Below are 18,229 nucleotides of genomic sequence, written 5' to 3'. Positions count from 1 at the left end.
ATTACCTGGCTCCCCACCCTGGGGGTTGAAGCAGTTTGCTCAGGAAGGTGGGCTATGGTTGGCTGGTGGGGTTGCGACAGCATGGGGGGCGCTGGCTGCAGAGGGGTGGCCCTCACAGTCTGTGCTGTATGGAGGGGAGAAGGTGGGATGTCGCTGGGCACCACCTGTGGAAAGGCTGCCTGGTAGACGGGCTGGGCTGGGAGCTGGGCCACAGCGGGATGGATAGACAGGGAGCCCACGCCCTGTGAAGCCACAGCCAGCAGAGGGACGGCAGTGGTGGCAGCTGCCATGTTTGGCACAAGGGTCCGGCACGGCATGGCCAGTGGGGCCCCGGTGGTATGAGGCAGATTCATTGCCTGCAGAGGCAGGGCTGGTGACGTAGGTAGGGGGGCAGCAGCACTGAGAGGGAGGCTTGGCAAGATCACAGTAGGAGAGAAATATTGAGATGGGGGAGGCACAGTGGGCCCGCTTGCAGCCGGCAGGTCGGAGAGGGCTGTGGGGAGGCTGTCGATTGTGGTCAGCGGAGCGAGTGGTGGGATGACAGGAAGTGGAGGCATCTGAAAGAGACATGAGCATGTCAACTCCCTGGGTTCAGCTCCACCAGAGGCACACCTGCCCCAGACAGAACAGCCACAATCCCTGCAGCTTATGCCTGAGACACTCTTATGTAGCTGCTGCTAAGGGAATCCAAAGGTAAACCCAATTTAAGTGAAACCAAATGCATGACATATTCAACCAGAGAAGGAAAGGCAGAAGGGTGTAGGAACAACCTGGAGAGGAGTTCCCTTTGGAATCACCATGGAGGTTTCAAGGATGGGAGGAGCAGCTCAGATTCAAGGGGTCATAGTAGTGACCACCAGTTGCAGTTTTCTTTCAAAATGGCTAGGATGGTCAGAGCCACCACACAGACCCCAAACATCTGAAATTAGTTTGCCCGACTCTCCTCTATCTGCATAAAATCACACAGACCAAATTCTCTGTCAGGTTCTCCTGAAGAAAGCACATTTCCAAGTCCCCCACACTTGCTGTGCCATGAGGACTGGAGGAGGAGGCATCTCCCCACACTGGAACAGTGGAAGTTCCCAAACCTTCCATGTGACCTGATATCTGATCTCATGGATTCCTCACTTTAAAGTCTTCAGCATATTTTCCAACTGTTCTCTCTCTAAAAGAGTGATTTTCAACTGGTGTGCTGCAAGAACTTTAAAACATGCAATACTTCAGTATTTACTCAGTCACTGACCTCTATTCCCTTACATTATCAAATAAAAGAAATAACAACAGCCAACACAATAATAGCCATATGGTATAAATGAATCAAAATTATACCTACTTTTTTGTCAGATCAGCAAAAAATTATATCTTTTGGTGTGCCACAGCATTTTAGGAATTAGTTTATGTGTGCCATGAAATTTAAAAAGGCTGAAAATTGTTGCTCTGAAATAAGCCTTTCACCCTGGATGGTGTGGCTCAGTTGTTTGGAGCGCTGTCTTGTGCACTGAAAGACCGAAAGGTTGCAGGTTTGATTCCCAGTCAGGGAACCTATGAGAAAACCAAAAATTATCTGCCCCCGACCCCTTCCTCTCTAAAAGCAATGAAAAAATGTCCTCAGGTAAGGATTTATAAAAAACTAAAATAAAGCCTTTCTGATGGCAGACACATAAGCATCACATAATCAATGACTTTGTGTGATTTTAAGGCAGGGAAAATGTGCAGATCAACTTTTGTGTATTTGAAAAGTAACTAAATGCCACGACCACCAACAAGCAAGATGGGGGCTTAACTAGACAATGAAAGCAATTCTAATACAACATACAAGGACCAGGTCAGATGATAACTGACAGGTAAGAATCTTCTGGGTAGTGGGGTGAACTTCATAGACACTCACAGTTTTCACGTAAAGCGGCACTTCTCATCATAATCCCGTGATAGATTGTGACACACCATGAGGTGAAAGCTGTCCCCATGACTATCAATGACATTAGCCTGGGTGATGGCACCCAAGCACCAACCATGTGCTATCAAGTGTCACTGGTCATGCGATGCCCCCTCCTCCCAAGAAGCCATGATCAGTATGGCCTCGAATGGCTCCAAGGATAGACAGTGACCATAGCTATGTATTCACAGCTCTTCCCTGGCTTCTCCCCATCTTAGATACACCTGATACAGACACAGAGGGCAGGCAGATACCAAAGCCCCACTGAGGGAGGGTGGTGGAGAACAGGAGGAGCGAGTTACCTGTGAAGGGACTTGAGTGAGTGGCTGCAGGGGCACTGGTGGCATCTGGAGGGGCTTCAGCTGAGCCGGGGCCACCTGAGAGGGTGGAGCCAGGTACGGAGGCAGGTGGGGGGGCACCGACTGGAAAGGGCCCACAGGCTTCGGGCCCAGGACCTGTGGCAAGGGCGCTGACTGGACCAGAGGAGGAGGCTAGAGGGAGAGGGGGCTTCTCTTAGACCAAAATCCTGCTGAGAGATGCCTGAGGTATTTAGACATGCATGCATACCTACCCCCACACACACCCATGTACACACAATCGCACCCATGTACACACATGCACACCCAGCAGGGAGCCCAGGACACATAGATTTGTAAGAATTGCTATCTGTGAATGAGGCCCCTCCAAGCGCTATGGAACATGAACTCTGCAGACACAAGAGACCCGCCCCCACTCCCATCTGTACCCGGGACCCAGGTCAGCCAAGACTGACTGTCAGGGGAGACTGAGGCACCAATGGTGGTCCTAAGAAGGGGCAGCCTGTACTCACCTGGTGGCCCGAATGCATGGGCTGGCCTGGGCCGGTTGGCACAGGGGCAAAGCTCATGGCTGGCTCCGGGAAATGCTGCGGTGGGAGTGGAGCAAGAATGGGAGGCGGGACAGAGCCCACTGACAAGCCAGGCTGCAGAAAGTGTCAGGGGTCACTCTTAGTGGCTGCCCTGAGGGCCCCCACCCAGCCACAAGCTTGACAGCCAAGGGACCTATCTCTCACTCCCTGTGCCCATCATCCCGCCAGTTATGGTTTTCCTAGGAATATGACTCACAGAAGCAAGGTGTGGTGCCCCTTTTACCAAGAACAGCCACAACTCCTCACCAACTAATGTTATGGACCATTAGCACTACAGAGTATTATGCAACTGTGAGAAAAGACCATTATAAGGGCTTTGTGGAATCATGTAGAAACACTTATTATGACACCAGTGGGGGAAAGATACAAATGCATGTGCTTCTTGACTACAGAACTATGTAACACATATGTATATATTTGTTCAAAGAATACAGAAACATGGAGACAAACAGTGGGATTGCACCAGACGGATAGGCACTCTACAGAGCCAGGGTCTCCAGTGACTTGGTCAGAGAAATGTGGCTACAGCATAGACAAATAATGGCAGTCAGAAATCTGAGCACTGGGTATCTGATGTTATTGAGAACTGCTGCTGATTTATCCATTTTTTTAGGTGCAATAATGGTACTGGGTTTTGTTTTCAGACTGCAATATTTATGGGCAAAACGTCTTTCTTTCTGGGATTTACTTCAAAATAATAAGGAAGTAAGTGAGAAGCAGATGGGGAAATGTAGGAAATGGGCTTGAACACACAGGTGACTGAGGAAAGGGCCTGGCTGCCCATAATGACAGGGAAAGTTCTCTCACTGGAGGTTTTCTGGATCAATCAGGGGATGGCAGTTTCTCAGCTGCAACCTATTATCAGCTGTTACCATGTTTCATGGTAAAAACATTATGATTTACCAGAGGCAAGGTGAGGAATGACTGGCCACGTGCACCTGCCCCTACAGCCACAGACCCGGCCCAGCAAGACACAGGCATAGGAGGCCCCAAAGAAGTGGCTCCGCTCCCAATCCCTCTGCCCTGTTCTCCTCCTTCACTGGGTTCTGGGAGCACATCACAATGACAACCCTCCCCAGGAGACCTGGGTGCACCCTGGGGACTCCCTGCAGTCACCACCCTTCTGTCCAAGCTGTTTTTGCATAAATAAGCAAGAAATGAGAGAAAGCACTCTGGCTGAGTCTTGGGATACATCCTGGCTCGCCAGCCTTTGACCTCCGTGTGCTCACCCTTCCTAGTCTGCAAGCAGAAGCTGGGACAGGCAAGGGGCTGCCAGACAGGCAGGCTGAGAGCGCACTGTTGCCTGGAAAGGCTAAAGGCCTGCTCAGCTCCAGTACGAGCAAACCCAAAGCCAAGAAACAAAGCTCTGAGCAACAAGTAGCCTTTTCCTAAAGGAGTTGCTCAAACCACTTATAACTGTATTTCACTTCATTTCATGAAATGAGCAAAATGGCTAACACTAATTGCCATGAGTCCTGAACTCTGATCAGCAGAGACAAACACTTCCACTGCGTTTCCAAAGGAACTCTCTGAGCCCAAGCAGACAATGGGAAGAGAGACAGGTAGCCAAAGAGGCTGCAGTACGCAGAAAGTGGCCACAGGGAGAGACTGTGTGGGTGAGAGCACGAGAGAGAGCCCGGGGAACCAGAGCACCAGGCAGGAGCGGCTCCCACAGGAAGCGGCCTCTGGCCCTGACCCACTCCTGGGCCTAGGAGGTCTAAATGTCCCTCTGGAGCCCACTCCACTGCCTGCCTCAAGGGAAACCTCTCTGACAGCTTAGAACTGCAACGCAAGCAATTCCTTTGCTTTCTTTGGCATTAAAAATAAATAAACATTGAAAAGTAAATCCTGACTTCTGGCAAAGATGAAGGCCTAGACAGACATGCTGCATCTCCCTTCGTAACTAAGAAGAAATACAACTGCCTCAAAACTAGAGACAACCAAACATTCCAGAAAATCAAGCTGCATGGAAATCCAACAAAGATATAAAGAAGAAATACTCATCCAGACAGGTAGAAGGGGCGGAGCCGGGGTGGACAGAACGTGGTGTGGTGGCAGCAGCGATAGACCAGTGGAAAGCGTAGTCACACATTTTAAAAAGCAGGGAGGGACACCTGGGGAGTGCTCCCAGCATCAGACTAGACCTCACAGATCACGGTTCCAGCGCCAGGGAAAATAAAGCCTCATTGCTTCTGACTGTGCAAACCAGCAGGGGTTGGAGCAGAGAAAGAAACTGCCCATCTCTCAGCAGAGTCCGCTTGTTTAAAGGGCCTCCACGAGCCTAGAACGTCCGCAGACCCACCCACTCTGGGAACGACAGCCAGGGCAACAGCTAGAGAGGCACCAGTCGCATACGAAAGTGGGAGAAGTGCCTGGAAAAGGGGCAAGTGCTGAGCAAGGGGTATTGTTCCCTTTCAGACCCCACCCCCACAAACAGCGCCACAATGTGGTGAAATGGGTCACCTATACTGATGAATACCTAAGGCTCCATCCCTTATCACGTAACAGGAGCAACAGCTCTACCTCAGACACAGAGGCAAACAAACACAGGAGCTTGTCAAGATGAAGAGACAGAGAAGTATGGCCCAAAAGAGGGAACGGATCAAGGTTCCAGTTGGAGGGCTAAGCGACGAGGATATAGCCAACCTAACAGATGTAGAGTTCAAAACACTGGTGATAAAGATGCTTACACACTTGACAGATACGCTGGAGTATGACAAACACATAAGGGAAGACATGAAGGCTATGCTAAATGAAACGAAGGAAAATCCACACAAAAGCAATGGTGAAGAGAAGAAAACCAGGGTTCAAATCAATAATTTGGAACATAAGGAAGGAAAAAAGTCAACCAGTACAGAATGAAGAAACAAGAATTGAAAAAAATGAGGAGAGGCTTAGGAACCTCTCGGACAACTTTAAACATCCAACATCCAAACAATAGGGGTGTCAGAAGAAGAGGAAGAGCAAGAAGTTGAAAGCTTTTGTGAGAAAATAATGAAGGAAAACTCCCCAAATTTGGGGAAGGAAATAGACATACAAGTCCAGGAAGCACAGAGAGTCCCAAACAAGCTAGACTCATAAAGGATCACACCAAGACACATCATAATTAAAATGCCAAAGGTTAAAGATAGAGAGAACCTTAAAAGCAGCAAGAGAAAAGCAGAGAGTTACCTACAAAGGGGTGCCTATAAGACTATCAGCTGATTTTTCAAAAGAAACTTTCCAGGCAAGAAGTATTCAAGGTGATGAAAAGCAAGGATCTACAACCAAGATTACTCTATCCAGCAAAGCTGTCATTTAGAATGGAAGGACAGATAAAGTGCTTCCCAGATGAGGTAAAGATAAGGAGTTAATCACCACCAAGCCATTATTATTACATCAAATGTTAAGGGGACTTATTTAAGAAAAAGAAGATAAAAAAACTATGAACATTAAAATGACAACAAACTCACAACTATCAACAACTGAATCTAAAAAATAAAAACAAAATCCAACTAAGCAAACCAGAACAGGAACAGAATCATAGGTATGGGGATCATCTGGAGGGTTATCAGCTGGGAGGGGGAAGGGGGAGAAAATGGGGAAATGGTGCAGGGACTAAGAATCAAAATTGGTTGGTACAAAATAGACAGGGGGAAGTTAAGAATAATTTAGGGAAGGGTGAAGCCAAAGAACTTATATGCACAACCCATGGACATGATTGCTGGAGGGAAGTGGGATATGAGGCAGAGGGGAGCGAAGGGAAAAAGAAATTGGGATTACTGTAACAACATAATCAATAAAATATACAAAAAGAAAAAGAAAAGGAAATGCCAAATGTGACCTCCCACGTAGCAATTTCCATTTCATCAGGCTCACAAATTATCCCACAGACATAAGCATGAGGCCCTTTCTATCCTCCTTCTTAAATATCACACGTTTCTCATGACTCAGCCACTTCCACACTGCTAACTTTTAACAGCTGCATAATACTCAGTAGAGAGGCGCCACCCCATTAGTGAAGCTGGACAGAAAAAAATCAAAAGTTTCATCATCACCTTTGCACCAGTCTGAGGGTGGGACCCTGCCAGCTTATTACAGCTTTGCAAGCACTAGGTGTCACCGGGCTGTTTTCTGTATTTTCTCACTAGGCAGGTCTCTCAAGGGAGGTCACATGCTGCTCAAGCTAATGACAAGGATGGACCTCCTATGGACTTGCTCTTGTGTGGCTGGGAACTGACTACAGGTCAGCACAGCCTAGATTGCCCCTCACAGATTCCAGGCTGTGTGGATAGGGTGTCTGACTCACCGTGGCCAGTTGCTGATAGGCCCCCAGTGAGGGCAGGCTGTGTGGCAGGATGGTCCCCTCGCTCATGCTTACAGGGGGACTGCACACACTCTGGGTGGTGAGTGGTGCTGCATCTGCCAGTGAGCCCAGCACCACGCTCTGCTGGCTGCTCTGCGAGTCCGAGTACACGGTGGAGCCCTGGCCGCTGTCAAACGTGCTGTCCGCTGGGGAGGACAAAGGCATGGCTCAGAGTGGGGACCCCAAACATCACCCCCATGGCTTTCCATACAAGGCTCAGGGATCACAAATGTAGGCTCACACATGAACGCTCAGTTCATCCATATGTTTTGTTCTGTAAAACAAAGACTTGGTTGTGTTTCTGGATCATGTAAGTAATAAATGTGCATCATTTTACATAATCAACTACAGAGATGTACAGGGGCTAATAGCACCACCCAGAGATGGCCCTGGCAGCCCACCATACTGCCTGACACCTGGAGAGGGTGCCATGGTCCACCACAGATCCCAGAGGGGCACCTCACATAGTCCTTAAAGGAAAAACAGCTGCTTCCACCATGGCTTAGACAGGAACCTCACACAGCACCCAACTTGTCCTTGAAAGAACCCTCGTTTAGCTCTTCAAAGGCACAAGGGGTCTTAGGAGTCTGGAATGTTCAAGTTAGGAAACGTTCCAATCAATTATCACCTGTGTTTTATGGTTGGGGGAGGGGGGTCTTAGGACCCTGACCACCTTCACTTACAGTGGCATAGAGTCTGAAGCGGGAGATCTAGATTCAAATACGTCCCCTCAAGTCATGGGGCGGTCTAACTTGGTTGGAAAATGGGGCTGACAAGGCTCCCACCCCACAGAGAGGCCATGAGTGGACCTAGATGCTCCACGGCCTCACCTGCAGTCAGCCCAACACAGCAAGTGAAACTGGCCAGTGGATGGTCACCCACACCTGGGGGTGGGGGTTTGAGGAGGGAGCAGACAGGACGCACATGGCCCACAAGCTCTGCTGACCAAATTCACCTAGGACAGGTCACCTGTGTGGTTGTGCCAGTAGAAAGTGAAAAAAAAAAACAAAACTTTAAAATGGCACTTCAGTTTATTGCTTCCAGATTCCAAAAGCTACACAAATATTACATTTTGTCACCTATGAATACCAAGCTATTTCCACAGGTGGCCACCTTTCAGATTGTCAACATCATGTCCATTTGCAATTTAAACAAATAAAGTAAAAGGGAAATCTTGTCAGCTTTGCATAAAAATAATTTTTCCCCAGGGTTGATTAGAACTTACTTTAATCTAGGAAGACATAAGAATGCTGAGGTTTGATTATGCAAAACCAATTAGGTAAGTGGCTCTGATTTTTAATGTGGTGCCTGATAGTCATTTCCACTTACACAGAGAGAGGAGAAAGAGAAGCAGAGTCTGTCACCAAAAATAGACACAGACAGACAAAGACACAGAAAGAGTGAGTGCACAAGAGACAGAGGAAAAGGCAGAGAAAGACAGACAGAGACAGAGTTAAACAGAATGTGAGAAGATTGACAAATTTCACATAAAGCAACTCTAGGCATAGAATGTAACTTTTAAATTTTTTAAAGTGGATATGTTTATTATTTGTATAATTAAAAATTAAATTTGAAAAGTAGGTTTTAAATCAATCAACAAATTGCATTCTCACAGCCACAGGAAGTTGAACCAAGCCCTCTCGTTGAGCTTGGTCTGGACTGTGGTGGGCAACTAACAGAACAGGTAACAAAGACTCATATGTTTGCTGTATCTGCCAATGTGTTTGCCCATTGTGTTACCTAAGATCAGTTCCTTTCTCTGGTGATATGTATGCTGCCTGGTATCCCTACCAGTTTACCTTTATGAAGCACAGCATGTTCCAGCCATCCACGGGCTGTGTGTCCAGAGGGACAACTGTGCATAGGCTTTCTATTCTGACATAGAGCAAGGTGCTGAAAGTGTGCAGGGTGCTCTGGGTTGAGAAACAGAGGGAGAGGCAGGGGTCTGTGTGCGGGATGCATGCATGAGAATAATTACATGTGTAGGTTATCTGTAGAAGTTAATTAAGACACAGGTAACACCAGTGGCCTCTAGGGAAGAAAATTAACTGGCTTTTGCTGTACACCTTCTTGGATTTTTTGAATTGTATATTATATGGACGTATTACCTACTTTAAAGAAATCACAGTAAATGTGTAAGAACGCTTACTTCTTATGGCAGAGAAGTGTGGCTGCTGCGTAGAGCACACAGAATCCTCTGAGTTAGTCTGTTTGAAGATAGAATGACCACCCCGAAGTGAACTCATCTGTTGAACCTGTTCTGTCTATACAGTGGGTCAAACCAGACATCTTACCACAGTGGAGTGGATTTTAGGTCCTAGTCTGTGTCTCTTCAAAGTACAACGAAAGGCAATTTCTTAATTCCTGTCCTAGAAATTGTTCAACCAACAATTACATTTTTGAAGTGTATAATGCTTTTTCCTACAAAAAGTTTATGTTCTTCAATTAATTTTTTTGGTTTATCATTAAGTGGAATGTGATGATATAGCAGTTTTATTCTTCAAAACAAGCATGAGTAGGTGGAAAAGAAGTAAACAATAAGCAAACTGTCTTAAAGTGATAGCCAGCCACTGGTTTTAGTTTAAACAGCCTTCTTGGAAAAACATTCAGCTATTTTAATGGTAAATCAAGGATGTGCCTATTAAATAAATCAAACAGACTATTTCAGTCTTTCCACTTGAACAACCTGAAACAGTGACCTGGACAGAGTGAATGGCTCTGCAACTCTCTGTGCTTTTCCAGAGAAAGAAAAAGCCAGAGCCTGCATACTCAGCTCACAGCTGCATTTTTGGGACACTGAAGACAAAGGCAGGACACATTTCTGCCTAGAATCTTCCAGTGGTCTAAGATGAAGCCAGGTACACAGTGATCCCACTACCCACCAGTTAACACTCCCTGAGAAACGAACAAAGGGTCTCAGGTCTGACACTAGAAGAAACATAATCTTGGGGATGGACACTCCTGAAGACAAAGGTCGTAGCAGCTTGACTACTCAACCTTCAGTCACTGGCAGCCCCAGGATGACAGTGTCCTGGCACAGATGCTCCCATCAGGTGTTGAGTCCAGCCTGCAGGTGCCCCATGTTGCTGGGGCTGATATCCTCCAGGTGGGGTAAGTAACTGAGCTGCTCCATCCCTACTGGCTTTGGGCACAGAAGGTCTAGGTCTGCCTGCATATCTGTCCCCATCTGTCCTGAGAAGCTGGACTTCAGCGAGCCTTAAACCTCTCTGATCACGGATTTCTGTGCAACATCAGGGATGCTCCCAATGCCCTCTCTGGAAAAACATTCTCCTGCACCCATCTTCCATACCCACAGAGTGAGCTGGTGGGCATGTGGGGAGAACAGCACTCACAGGCCAGGGAGGTGGCGCTAGCCGGCAGCGCAATGGGGAGGAGGTTCTGGTCGGCCTCAGGCTCCTCGGGCTCCAGCGGCCCAGTCTGTGTGTGATAAGTCACCTGGACCTGCAGGGGCACATGCAGACCCCTGGCTTTGTCAGGGCTGCCTGGGTCCTGTTGTTCCTGGGACTTCAGCACTGGCCAGATTCTCTCCCGCCGCCACTGGATCAATGCCACACGGTCACGGATGGACTTGGCCACAATCTTCATATCACTTTCATGGAAGAACCCTGACTCAATCTGCAAAGGAAGTCACCTGATGTTACTGGGACCATCCCCACCCACACATCCCACTGCCAGGCCTGTCCTGCCACCTATACTGCCACCCTCCAATTACAGGGTCTCTGCCCAAAGTCTCCTCCTCAGGGCCCATCACAGCCATCTTTCAGGGATGCTTGCTCTTGTCATCCCATAACAACATAACCTTGAGCCATCAACTGTAAATCCACAGGGACAGTGACTGTCTGAACCTGCACTAACCACAGGCTGGATGAGTGAAGGGCAAGGAGGACCCTGACCTGCCTCCCACCCCAGAACAGCCCACGATCTGAGCCCTGAAGCTTCCTGGAGCCCATCACCCAGGTTGCCTGAGGGCAGGAACGTGGTCCTGGCCGAATATGCATGCTTGGGGACAGGGAAAAGGATCTGAGTCCAGCGCTGTTCTCAGCATTCTCTGAGAAGTCAAGGAGGCTGGGGAAAGAGGCACATTCTATAGCTTAAGACCAAGAAAGTGTGCATTATGAACCCAATTTACCCAACAGAGAGTTGGAGAGCATCTGTAAAGAAGCCGCGCCTACCCAGAAAACATCATGGCTCTCTCCAAGGAGATTCATGACCAAACCACAAAAGAGGGCAAGCCAGGCTCTTCACCATCAGTGTGGGATCCCCATGTGGAAGGGAGAAAACCAGAGAACAAATCTTGCAATGCTGGTCAGGAACTATGTGAACTCACAGTTTTCAATGTAAAACAGACAAACACACAAATGCCAACAGGAGCGTGTGTGCATATTACTGACAGCACATGAATGCCAGAACTCAGCCACTAAGAGTTCAGTAGGGAGAGGACAGGGGTCCTGGATGTTTCCTTCTGCCAGAAAGTGAGGACACACATAGAGGATGGAGGATGTGCAGGAACACATAGAAGCCAGTGCCCAGAGCTACTCATTGGCTAAATCTGGGACATTCTGAGCATCATTATACAGAGATAGCATGATGATTTGAAAGACATGTCCACAAATGCACACAGAGGAACACAAGTCATCTGTAGTGGCAGGAGTGATGGGTGTCACTGTCAGTATGGGGTTACACAAAGGGAGTCCATGAATGTGCATTGTCTGTTTGTTCCTCTGTCTCTCCCTGCCTTTCTCACTCTGTCTCAGACTCTCTCTGTGCCCCTATCTCTCTCATTCTTGTCAATTTGTCTCTACCTCTCTCTCTTGCTCTCTCTGACTGTCTCTCAGCCTGTCTCTGTTTCTGTCTCTCTCCCTCCTGTGGGTCACTGGCTCACATGAAGCCATGTCATGAATGGACCTAAGGAACAACTCACTTGGCTGGAAACTGAGCCTCCCATCAGCAGCCAGGTGAGTGAGCTCAGATGCCAACCCTCAGCCCTGGTCAGCTCCATCGGGCCAGGTCAGCCTTGGCCAACACCCCAGCCACACCTCAGCCACACCTCATGAGGGGCTCTGATCCCAACCCACCTTGCTAAGCCACTCCTGGATTCCTAACCTTGGAGGCTGGGGGAAATCGTATGTGCACAGTGCAAAGTTGGGTCACTTGTTTCACAGTGAGAGGTAACTCACCAATGGAGCATATAACCTACTGAGTAACACCGAACTGTGAATTTACAGAGATATGAATAAAAGGAAAATTTGGTGAAACTGGGACATTCACATAGTTCCAAAGTACCTTCCCACAAAAGTTATTCATGATGACTGCATTTGCAGACACCTGGCAGACAATCCTCAACCACATGATCACAGGGAGAGTCCTTAGTGGGCTGGTCTGTACCCAGTGTTCCTGTAGATACACTGACAGATTGAGAGGGAGCTGAGTGATGTGGCAGACCAGCCGCTCTTTTCAGGGCCACACTCTTGAAGACAGACACAATCCTGACCAACACGAGCCGTGAAGGTGTCACTGAACCACTGAGGACCCTGAGTGTGGCTGGGCTGCACTCCGGTTCTTACAGCCCAAGCAGCTATGTGGGAAAGACCTTGTCTGCGGGAAGCTGACACGGCAAACTCCAGGTCACAGGGCATCAGGCTGCGATGTCATCTCAAACAGTTCTTGGTCCACGTTTATAACTTTTATGTAAATTTGTGATTACTTCAAAAACATTTCAGGAAATGATTCTGACAGAACGAACCATGCTGATACCAGGGCGAGAGCGAGGGGCTGAGCCTGGCGTCAGCACTGTCTATCACCCAGGGGGCCCACACAGCAACCTGACACGAAGCCGCTGAAAAGGTGCCGCACAGACGTGCTTGCCTAATACTTCTATTTTCTGTCAATGACCCATTTTTCCTTTCATCTCCGTCTTTACGACGGCCACTCTTCCCCCTCCCCCAGTCCAAGCAATTTCTTTTATTTTTTTCCAATCAGGGAAGAATTTAGCCACATTGTATATCACCCTGGATATCCCATTATCTGGAGGCTGTGAAAGCAGAAGGACGGGCTGGTACCCTGACCTCAAAAACCCCCTGGGTTGGGCTCCAACCACCCTCCCTTCCCTGGGGCTCCACACTGAGGGGACACCTCCAGATCAGAGCCAGGCCAGGCCCCAAAGACTTGCCCTTCTCTCAGCTCACCAGTATTCATCGTTCTGATCCACTCCCCCACTCTAGTTGCTTCCTGAGGACCTGCTGGGAGGTGACTTTAGATGTGAATTTGGAAGGAGTGAAGAAAGTGGCGGCCTCCTCAGAATAAGCATCAGGCTCAGGAACATCTTCCACCCCCAGCACTCACTGACCTTGGCTATTTAGACCAAGGCAGCCCAAACACCATTCCAGGTCCCTAGACTCGTGGTGCAATGATGCCTCTGTGCTCTAAGTTTCCTTGCAAAGTTACCTTCTATTTATGACAGCTGACACTAGGCTTCACTCATGGTCATCTCTGTTACTTTAAGTTTTGATGAAGACTGCATGTTGAGTTAAAGCAATGGATAAGTGCCACCAAGCAGAGCAGCCAGGGGCAGTGAGCCTCCTCAGGGTCCTGGCACTAGCCCAGTAACAGCTCCAGAGGGCCCCAGACCCTAGTGTCAACTCTAGTGTCTAAGTATGGGCAGGAAGGTCAGAACCAGGACAACAGCCTGCCATAGGCCCCAGCATCAACCGCATGGCCCAGCCAGGAGCCAGGAGCAGTGGTCAGGTACTGCTGGCACACTCACATAAGACAAGAACTGAGAGACTGCAATGCTTTCAGCTCAGCACAGGCAGCTCTACCTAAAGCAATGGGATCCTCTGTCTCCTAAGCAGAATGAAGGAGATGGAAGAAGGGGGAGGGGAGGAGGGAGGAAGGAAAAACAGTGGGCCCAGGGGCCTCCACTATGAACAGGCGGAAACACCGCATGCCCGCCAGGTCAGCCAAGTGCCAGGGACTGGTGAGGATGGGCTTGGGGGCGGGCAGCTGTGCTGCAGGAGGGACCAACATTCTAGGTTGGGAAGAGTCCTCTAGGGAGGATGGGCATGTCCTAAGAAGAACAGCTGGATCAGAGAACCCTGAGCAGAAGGAGGTGACTAGTGGCACTGGGAGATGCTACCATGTGAAATCCCTTTGTGCCAACACCCCTGTTGACCTCCTGTCATTGCACACATGACCCAGTGTGACTCCCACTGAATTTCAAATCCCTTCTGGGGCTTTGAGAAAGACTCCTCTGGTGCCTGCACAGATGCAGAACAGGCACAGCACTCTCAGGGAATCTGAGGGCTGCTTGCCCACCTATGTCTCCTGAGCTGCTGGCACTGGCCCCAACCTCAGAAGTCCAGAGGGACATACTCCCTCTCAAGGCCGTCCCAAGAACTGACCTCATCTCCTCAGGGGGCTGTCCCTCTTCTCCTGCCACCTGCTTAATGTGCAGTACTGGCCCGTTTTCCCAGCCCCTGAAATCTCTCCAGGACATTGCACATGACCCACACTCCTGAACCTTGGCTCAAAGATTACTGGCCTACATAGCACCTCACTTGTCACTTATGTTCGTGCTTTAAAATCTCAGCAGAAAGCAGGAAGAGAACATGGTGCAGCACGAGAAGAAACAGCGGTACTACATTCACAAGACAGCTGTGCTGGTAATTACCTCAATGCAGTTCTCAGTAAATACATAGCAATTCAACAGCACAGCAAGCAAGGTCACAGAAAACCCTCCCAGAAGCATAGAGCTGAAAGACCCATCAAATCCATTTATAGCATGTATCTGTTTCTGGGCCCAGGGATGGGACCAGCAGCTGGGAAGGTGCAGGGTGGGTCTGACCTGGGCTCTAGGCCATCAGCGAGATATCATGTACATTGAAAATGCCAGACCAGAGTAGGGGCACAGGCCACTGTCTGGTGGAAGTTGGGGCTCTAACTGTACATGCGGCTCCCACTCTATCCCATGCTGACCTACTGCACTGACCAAACCCCATGGAGCCTCACCCCACCACATGCCTGGGCCCCAATGAGGCCATCAACCCACCCTTGGTCTGTAGCTCCCACACCTTACATGGCATGACAAGCCTCTGTTTCTTCATCTGATCAGGGCCTGAGGAAACAGCAGGAAGACCCGCTGCCCACAGAAGCCTGCACAGGTGGCTTAGCCCCACCTCTTCTAGGCCACCCTCCAGCACCTGGCCTACTTCCTACTCTTAAAACCCACCAGGGGCCAGGGAATCTAGTTGTGAAGAATCCATTGGCCATACCCTTGTGACTTATGTACTTTTGATAGGTGTGCTATATTCAGTAAAACATTTATTTACAAAAAGAGGAAAAGAGACATAGACTTTCTATGGCTATGACAGCGCAGCCAAGTACTCGCTCTTGGCAGTAACCATGCTGGTTTTTACTTCTGCTCAGTTTTTCCAGTAGAATCAGTCTCATTTATTTCTCAGGGGTACCTTTCCTCTCTCAGTAACACTGAACACCACCTATACTCCTGCTCCTTCTGGGCCTTCTAGGCCACAATTCCACTTGAAAACAAAATAAAACTCAAAGGCCCACATTTATGCAAATTCAGCAAGAATCTGGTCAAAACATTGCCTTTCAGAGTCCCTGGACCCCTCTCTGCACCGTTTCTGAGGGAATCTGTGCTTAGACGGGTCCTGCATCTCTGTAGCAGGGGATTCTGAACTACGCTGATCGACACAGATACACTCGACAAACAGTCCTCATCCCAGACTGTCCTCTCACCAGAGACCACACACCCTTTCTGACTTTGTTCTAATCGTTGAAAGCCACAAGCTTTCAAGGCATACACCACAATGTGCACAGCCCAGCTACCACCCATCGCCAGCAAGCATCACATTACCATCTCCTGTGCCACATCGTCCGGCGTCTCCCTCTCCAGATCGAAGGTAAACTCTATGGCCCCGTTGTCCTTGGGCTTGCCCTTCAGTTTCTTGGGGTCCTCGACCCAGAGCCGCAGGGCAATGGTGGACTTCCTGCCATGGTCCTCCTCAGCCAGCTCCACCCTCACGCCCGTGTCCTCCGCGAAGAATGCGTGGCTAAGCAGGTCCTTGATCTGGTACCTGGGGAGGGAGCAGCTGAAGGGCATACCTGCTAGGGGGCCCTGGACATGGGTGTTGGGGTGAGAGCCACCCAGCGCTTTCTACAAAGTTATGACAACACTACCTGCTAGGCATGGGCTGCTCTCCAGGGGGAACACAACAGTTTACATGTGCATTCCCTAACTCCTGAAGGAGGAGAAAGAATTATTCCTGAACACATCTCGCTGCATAGTATTTAACTTTTTTCTCTGATTATAAAAAGAAAACATGCCCCCAGTGACAAACTCAGGGAATCTAGAGGAGGATTGTAAACCAGGCTCTGCTGTACAGACACAGGCCTGATGAGGGGCTGGTGAACTCAGTCTCAGTCGTCACAAAGATACCTGGCTCCAATAAAACTGAACCGGACCCAGAAGAGTCCAGAAGCCCATATTCAGGGGGTTTTCTAGAAGAAGCTCTTCAGGATAGGACAGGGGCACTGCTGGGTGTTACCACGGTAACCACTTTGCCCACCCCCCCACCCCCCAAATCAGCATTCCAAACGCTAGTTCCTGTCTCTGGCACAAATGAATCCATGCATTCATTGTCCCAGGCATGCTTTCCTCCAGGATCAAATCTGTGGTCATCATGAGCTGTGAACTCCAGTGGCCCACCCATAGGGATGGCTACCACTCATGAAAGGGGACACTAGGTGAGGCCACTGTCAGTGAGATCAAGAGATGCTGTGGGGTCCCCAGGGAGGGGCTCCTGGACTCTGTAGGTCCTGATCTAAGAGGTGGTCTCACAGGGACTGCTGAGAGGATTCTTCAGCTCTATATGGTTGTTCCTGTATTTTTCTGATATGGGTTGTATTTCACAATTATTTTGTATTTTTCCTTAAAAAAATAAAACATGATAACCTGCAGGGGTAGGAGAAAATGCCTGGAGATCAGGACAGGGCTCTTGCCTGAGAGATGATGGCTATAGAAAAAGATAGTGATCAACACTGCAGGCAGGGACCAAAGTGGCCATGTGCTGAGTATGCAGGGCTGGGCGGGCACATGAGGGGGTGAGGAAGAGTTGGTGGAAGATGAGGAATGGGAAGGTGGAGGGTGGAAGATGGGTAGGAGAGGAGGAGCAGGGGGGAGGAGAAGGGGGGGGAGGAGAGAGGAGGGAAGAAAGCTCAAAATACACTCGTAGTTTCCCAGCTGACCAGCTGAGTAAGGAGAGGCCCTAACCAACAGAGGAGGTGGGGGCTGGTTTTGGTGGCTCTGACTTAAACATGATAACCTGCAGGAGGGTTTGAGATGAGTAAGACACAGGTGTGTGGGATGTACAGCCTGGAGTTAAAGGTTAGAGGTCAGGACGAGAAACATCAGGAAGCCCGCGACTTGCAGTATCCAGCAGGCCTGGGGAATAGATGGGTCCACCAGGGACAACAGAGTGAAAAACAAGGAGGGGTAGATCCAGGCCTTGCTTCAGCTGAGTAGGTAAGAAGCAGCCAGCAAAGGAGAAAAGGAGGCTCCAGGGCAGTCCTCAAAGTCAAGGAGGGCATTCCAGGGGCTTCCCACTGGCTGCTCAGCTGGCTTACAGGTACCTGGGCTTGAAGCAGCCTGTCTCCCAAAGCTCTCTGCAGGTCAGCTGGAAAGATTTCAGCGGGAGAAACACTCCAGATTCAGTGACGCTTAAAACTCACCTCTCCTCCTTGTTTTTGCAGATACACTCCCCAATAATCTCCTTGATTTCTGGATCGTGCACTTTCTCAAAGCTGGCCGGCTTGATGCCCTGAAGATGAAATGAGGAGGGTCACCTCACACAGAACTGACCTCTACACATGGTTTCCTACTCACCTCCCACTAATCCCCAAAGAAAGGGCAGGAAGGCAGAGGTTTGGAGCGGGCAGGACTGTAGTAGCGAAGTCTGGGGAAGAAAGACTGGAGACACTCGCTCAGTCTGATGCACGGAGG

General features: G+C 49.3%; 1 protein-coding gene across 12 annotated transcripts in view; it reads right to left on the bottom strand.

Moving 5' to 3' along the window:
• WNK2 (WNK lysine deficient protein kinase 2) overlaps positions 1 to 18,229 on the bottom strand; it is a 153,862-nt gene that overhangs the window by 100,340 nt on the left and 35,293 nt on the right. For 10 of the 12 annotated variants that reach the window (XM_090273953.1, XM_090273954.1, XM_090273955.1 and 7 more), the window contains exons 6-12: positions 17,959 to 18,047; positions 16,085 to 16,304; positions 10,542 to 10,824; positions 7,132 to 7,334; positions 2,766 to 2,897; positions 2,239 to 2,427; positions 6 to 557 (exon numbers count right to left, since the gene is read on the bottom strand). In XM_090273953.1, coding sequence (XP_090130079.1) covers positions 6 to 557; positions 2,239 to 2,427; positions 2,766 to 2,897; positions 7,132 to 7,334; positions 10,542 to 10,824; positions 16,085 to 16,304; positions 17,959 to 18,047 — 1,668 coding nt within the window. The remainder of the gene's footprint in view (positions 1 to 5; positions 558 to 2,238; positions 2,428 to 2,765; positions 2,898 to 7,131; positions 7,335 to 10,541; positions 10,825 to 16,084; positions 16,305 to 17,958; positions 18,048 to 18,229) is intronic. The other 2 variants (XM_090273958.1, XM_090273966.1) reach the window with 2 other exon arrangements.

This window comes from Furipterus horrens, unplaced genomic scaffold (genome assembly GCF_987537825.1).
Source record: "Furipterus horrens unplaced genomic scaffold, mFurHor1.1.pri manual_scaffold_4, whole genome shotgun sequence".
In the NCBI taxonomy this organism is placed as follows: Eukaryota; Metazoa; Chordata; class Mammalia; order Chiroptera; family Furipteridae; genus Furipterus; species Furipterus horrens.
The sequence above is the reverse complement of the archived record's forward strand: the minus strand, read 5'-3'. Positions and strand labels throughout refer to the sequence as shown.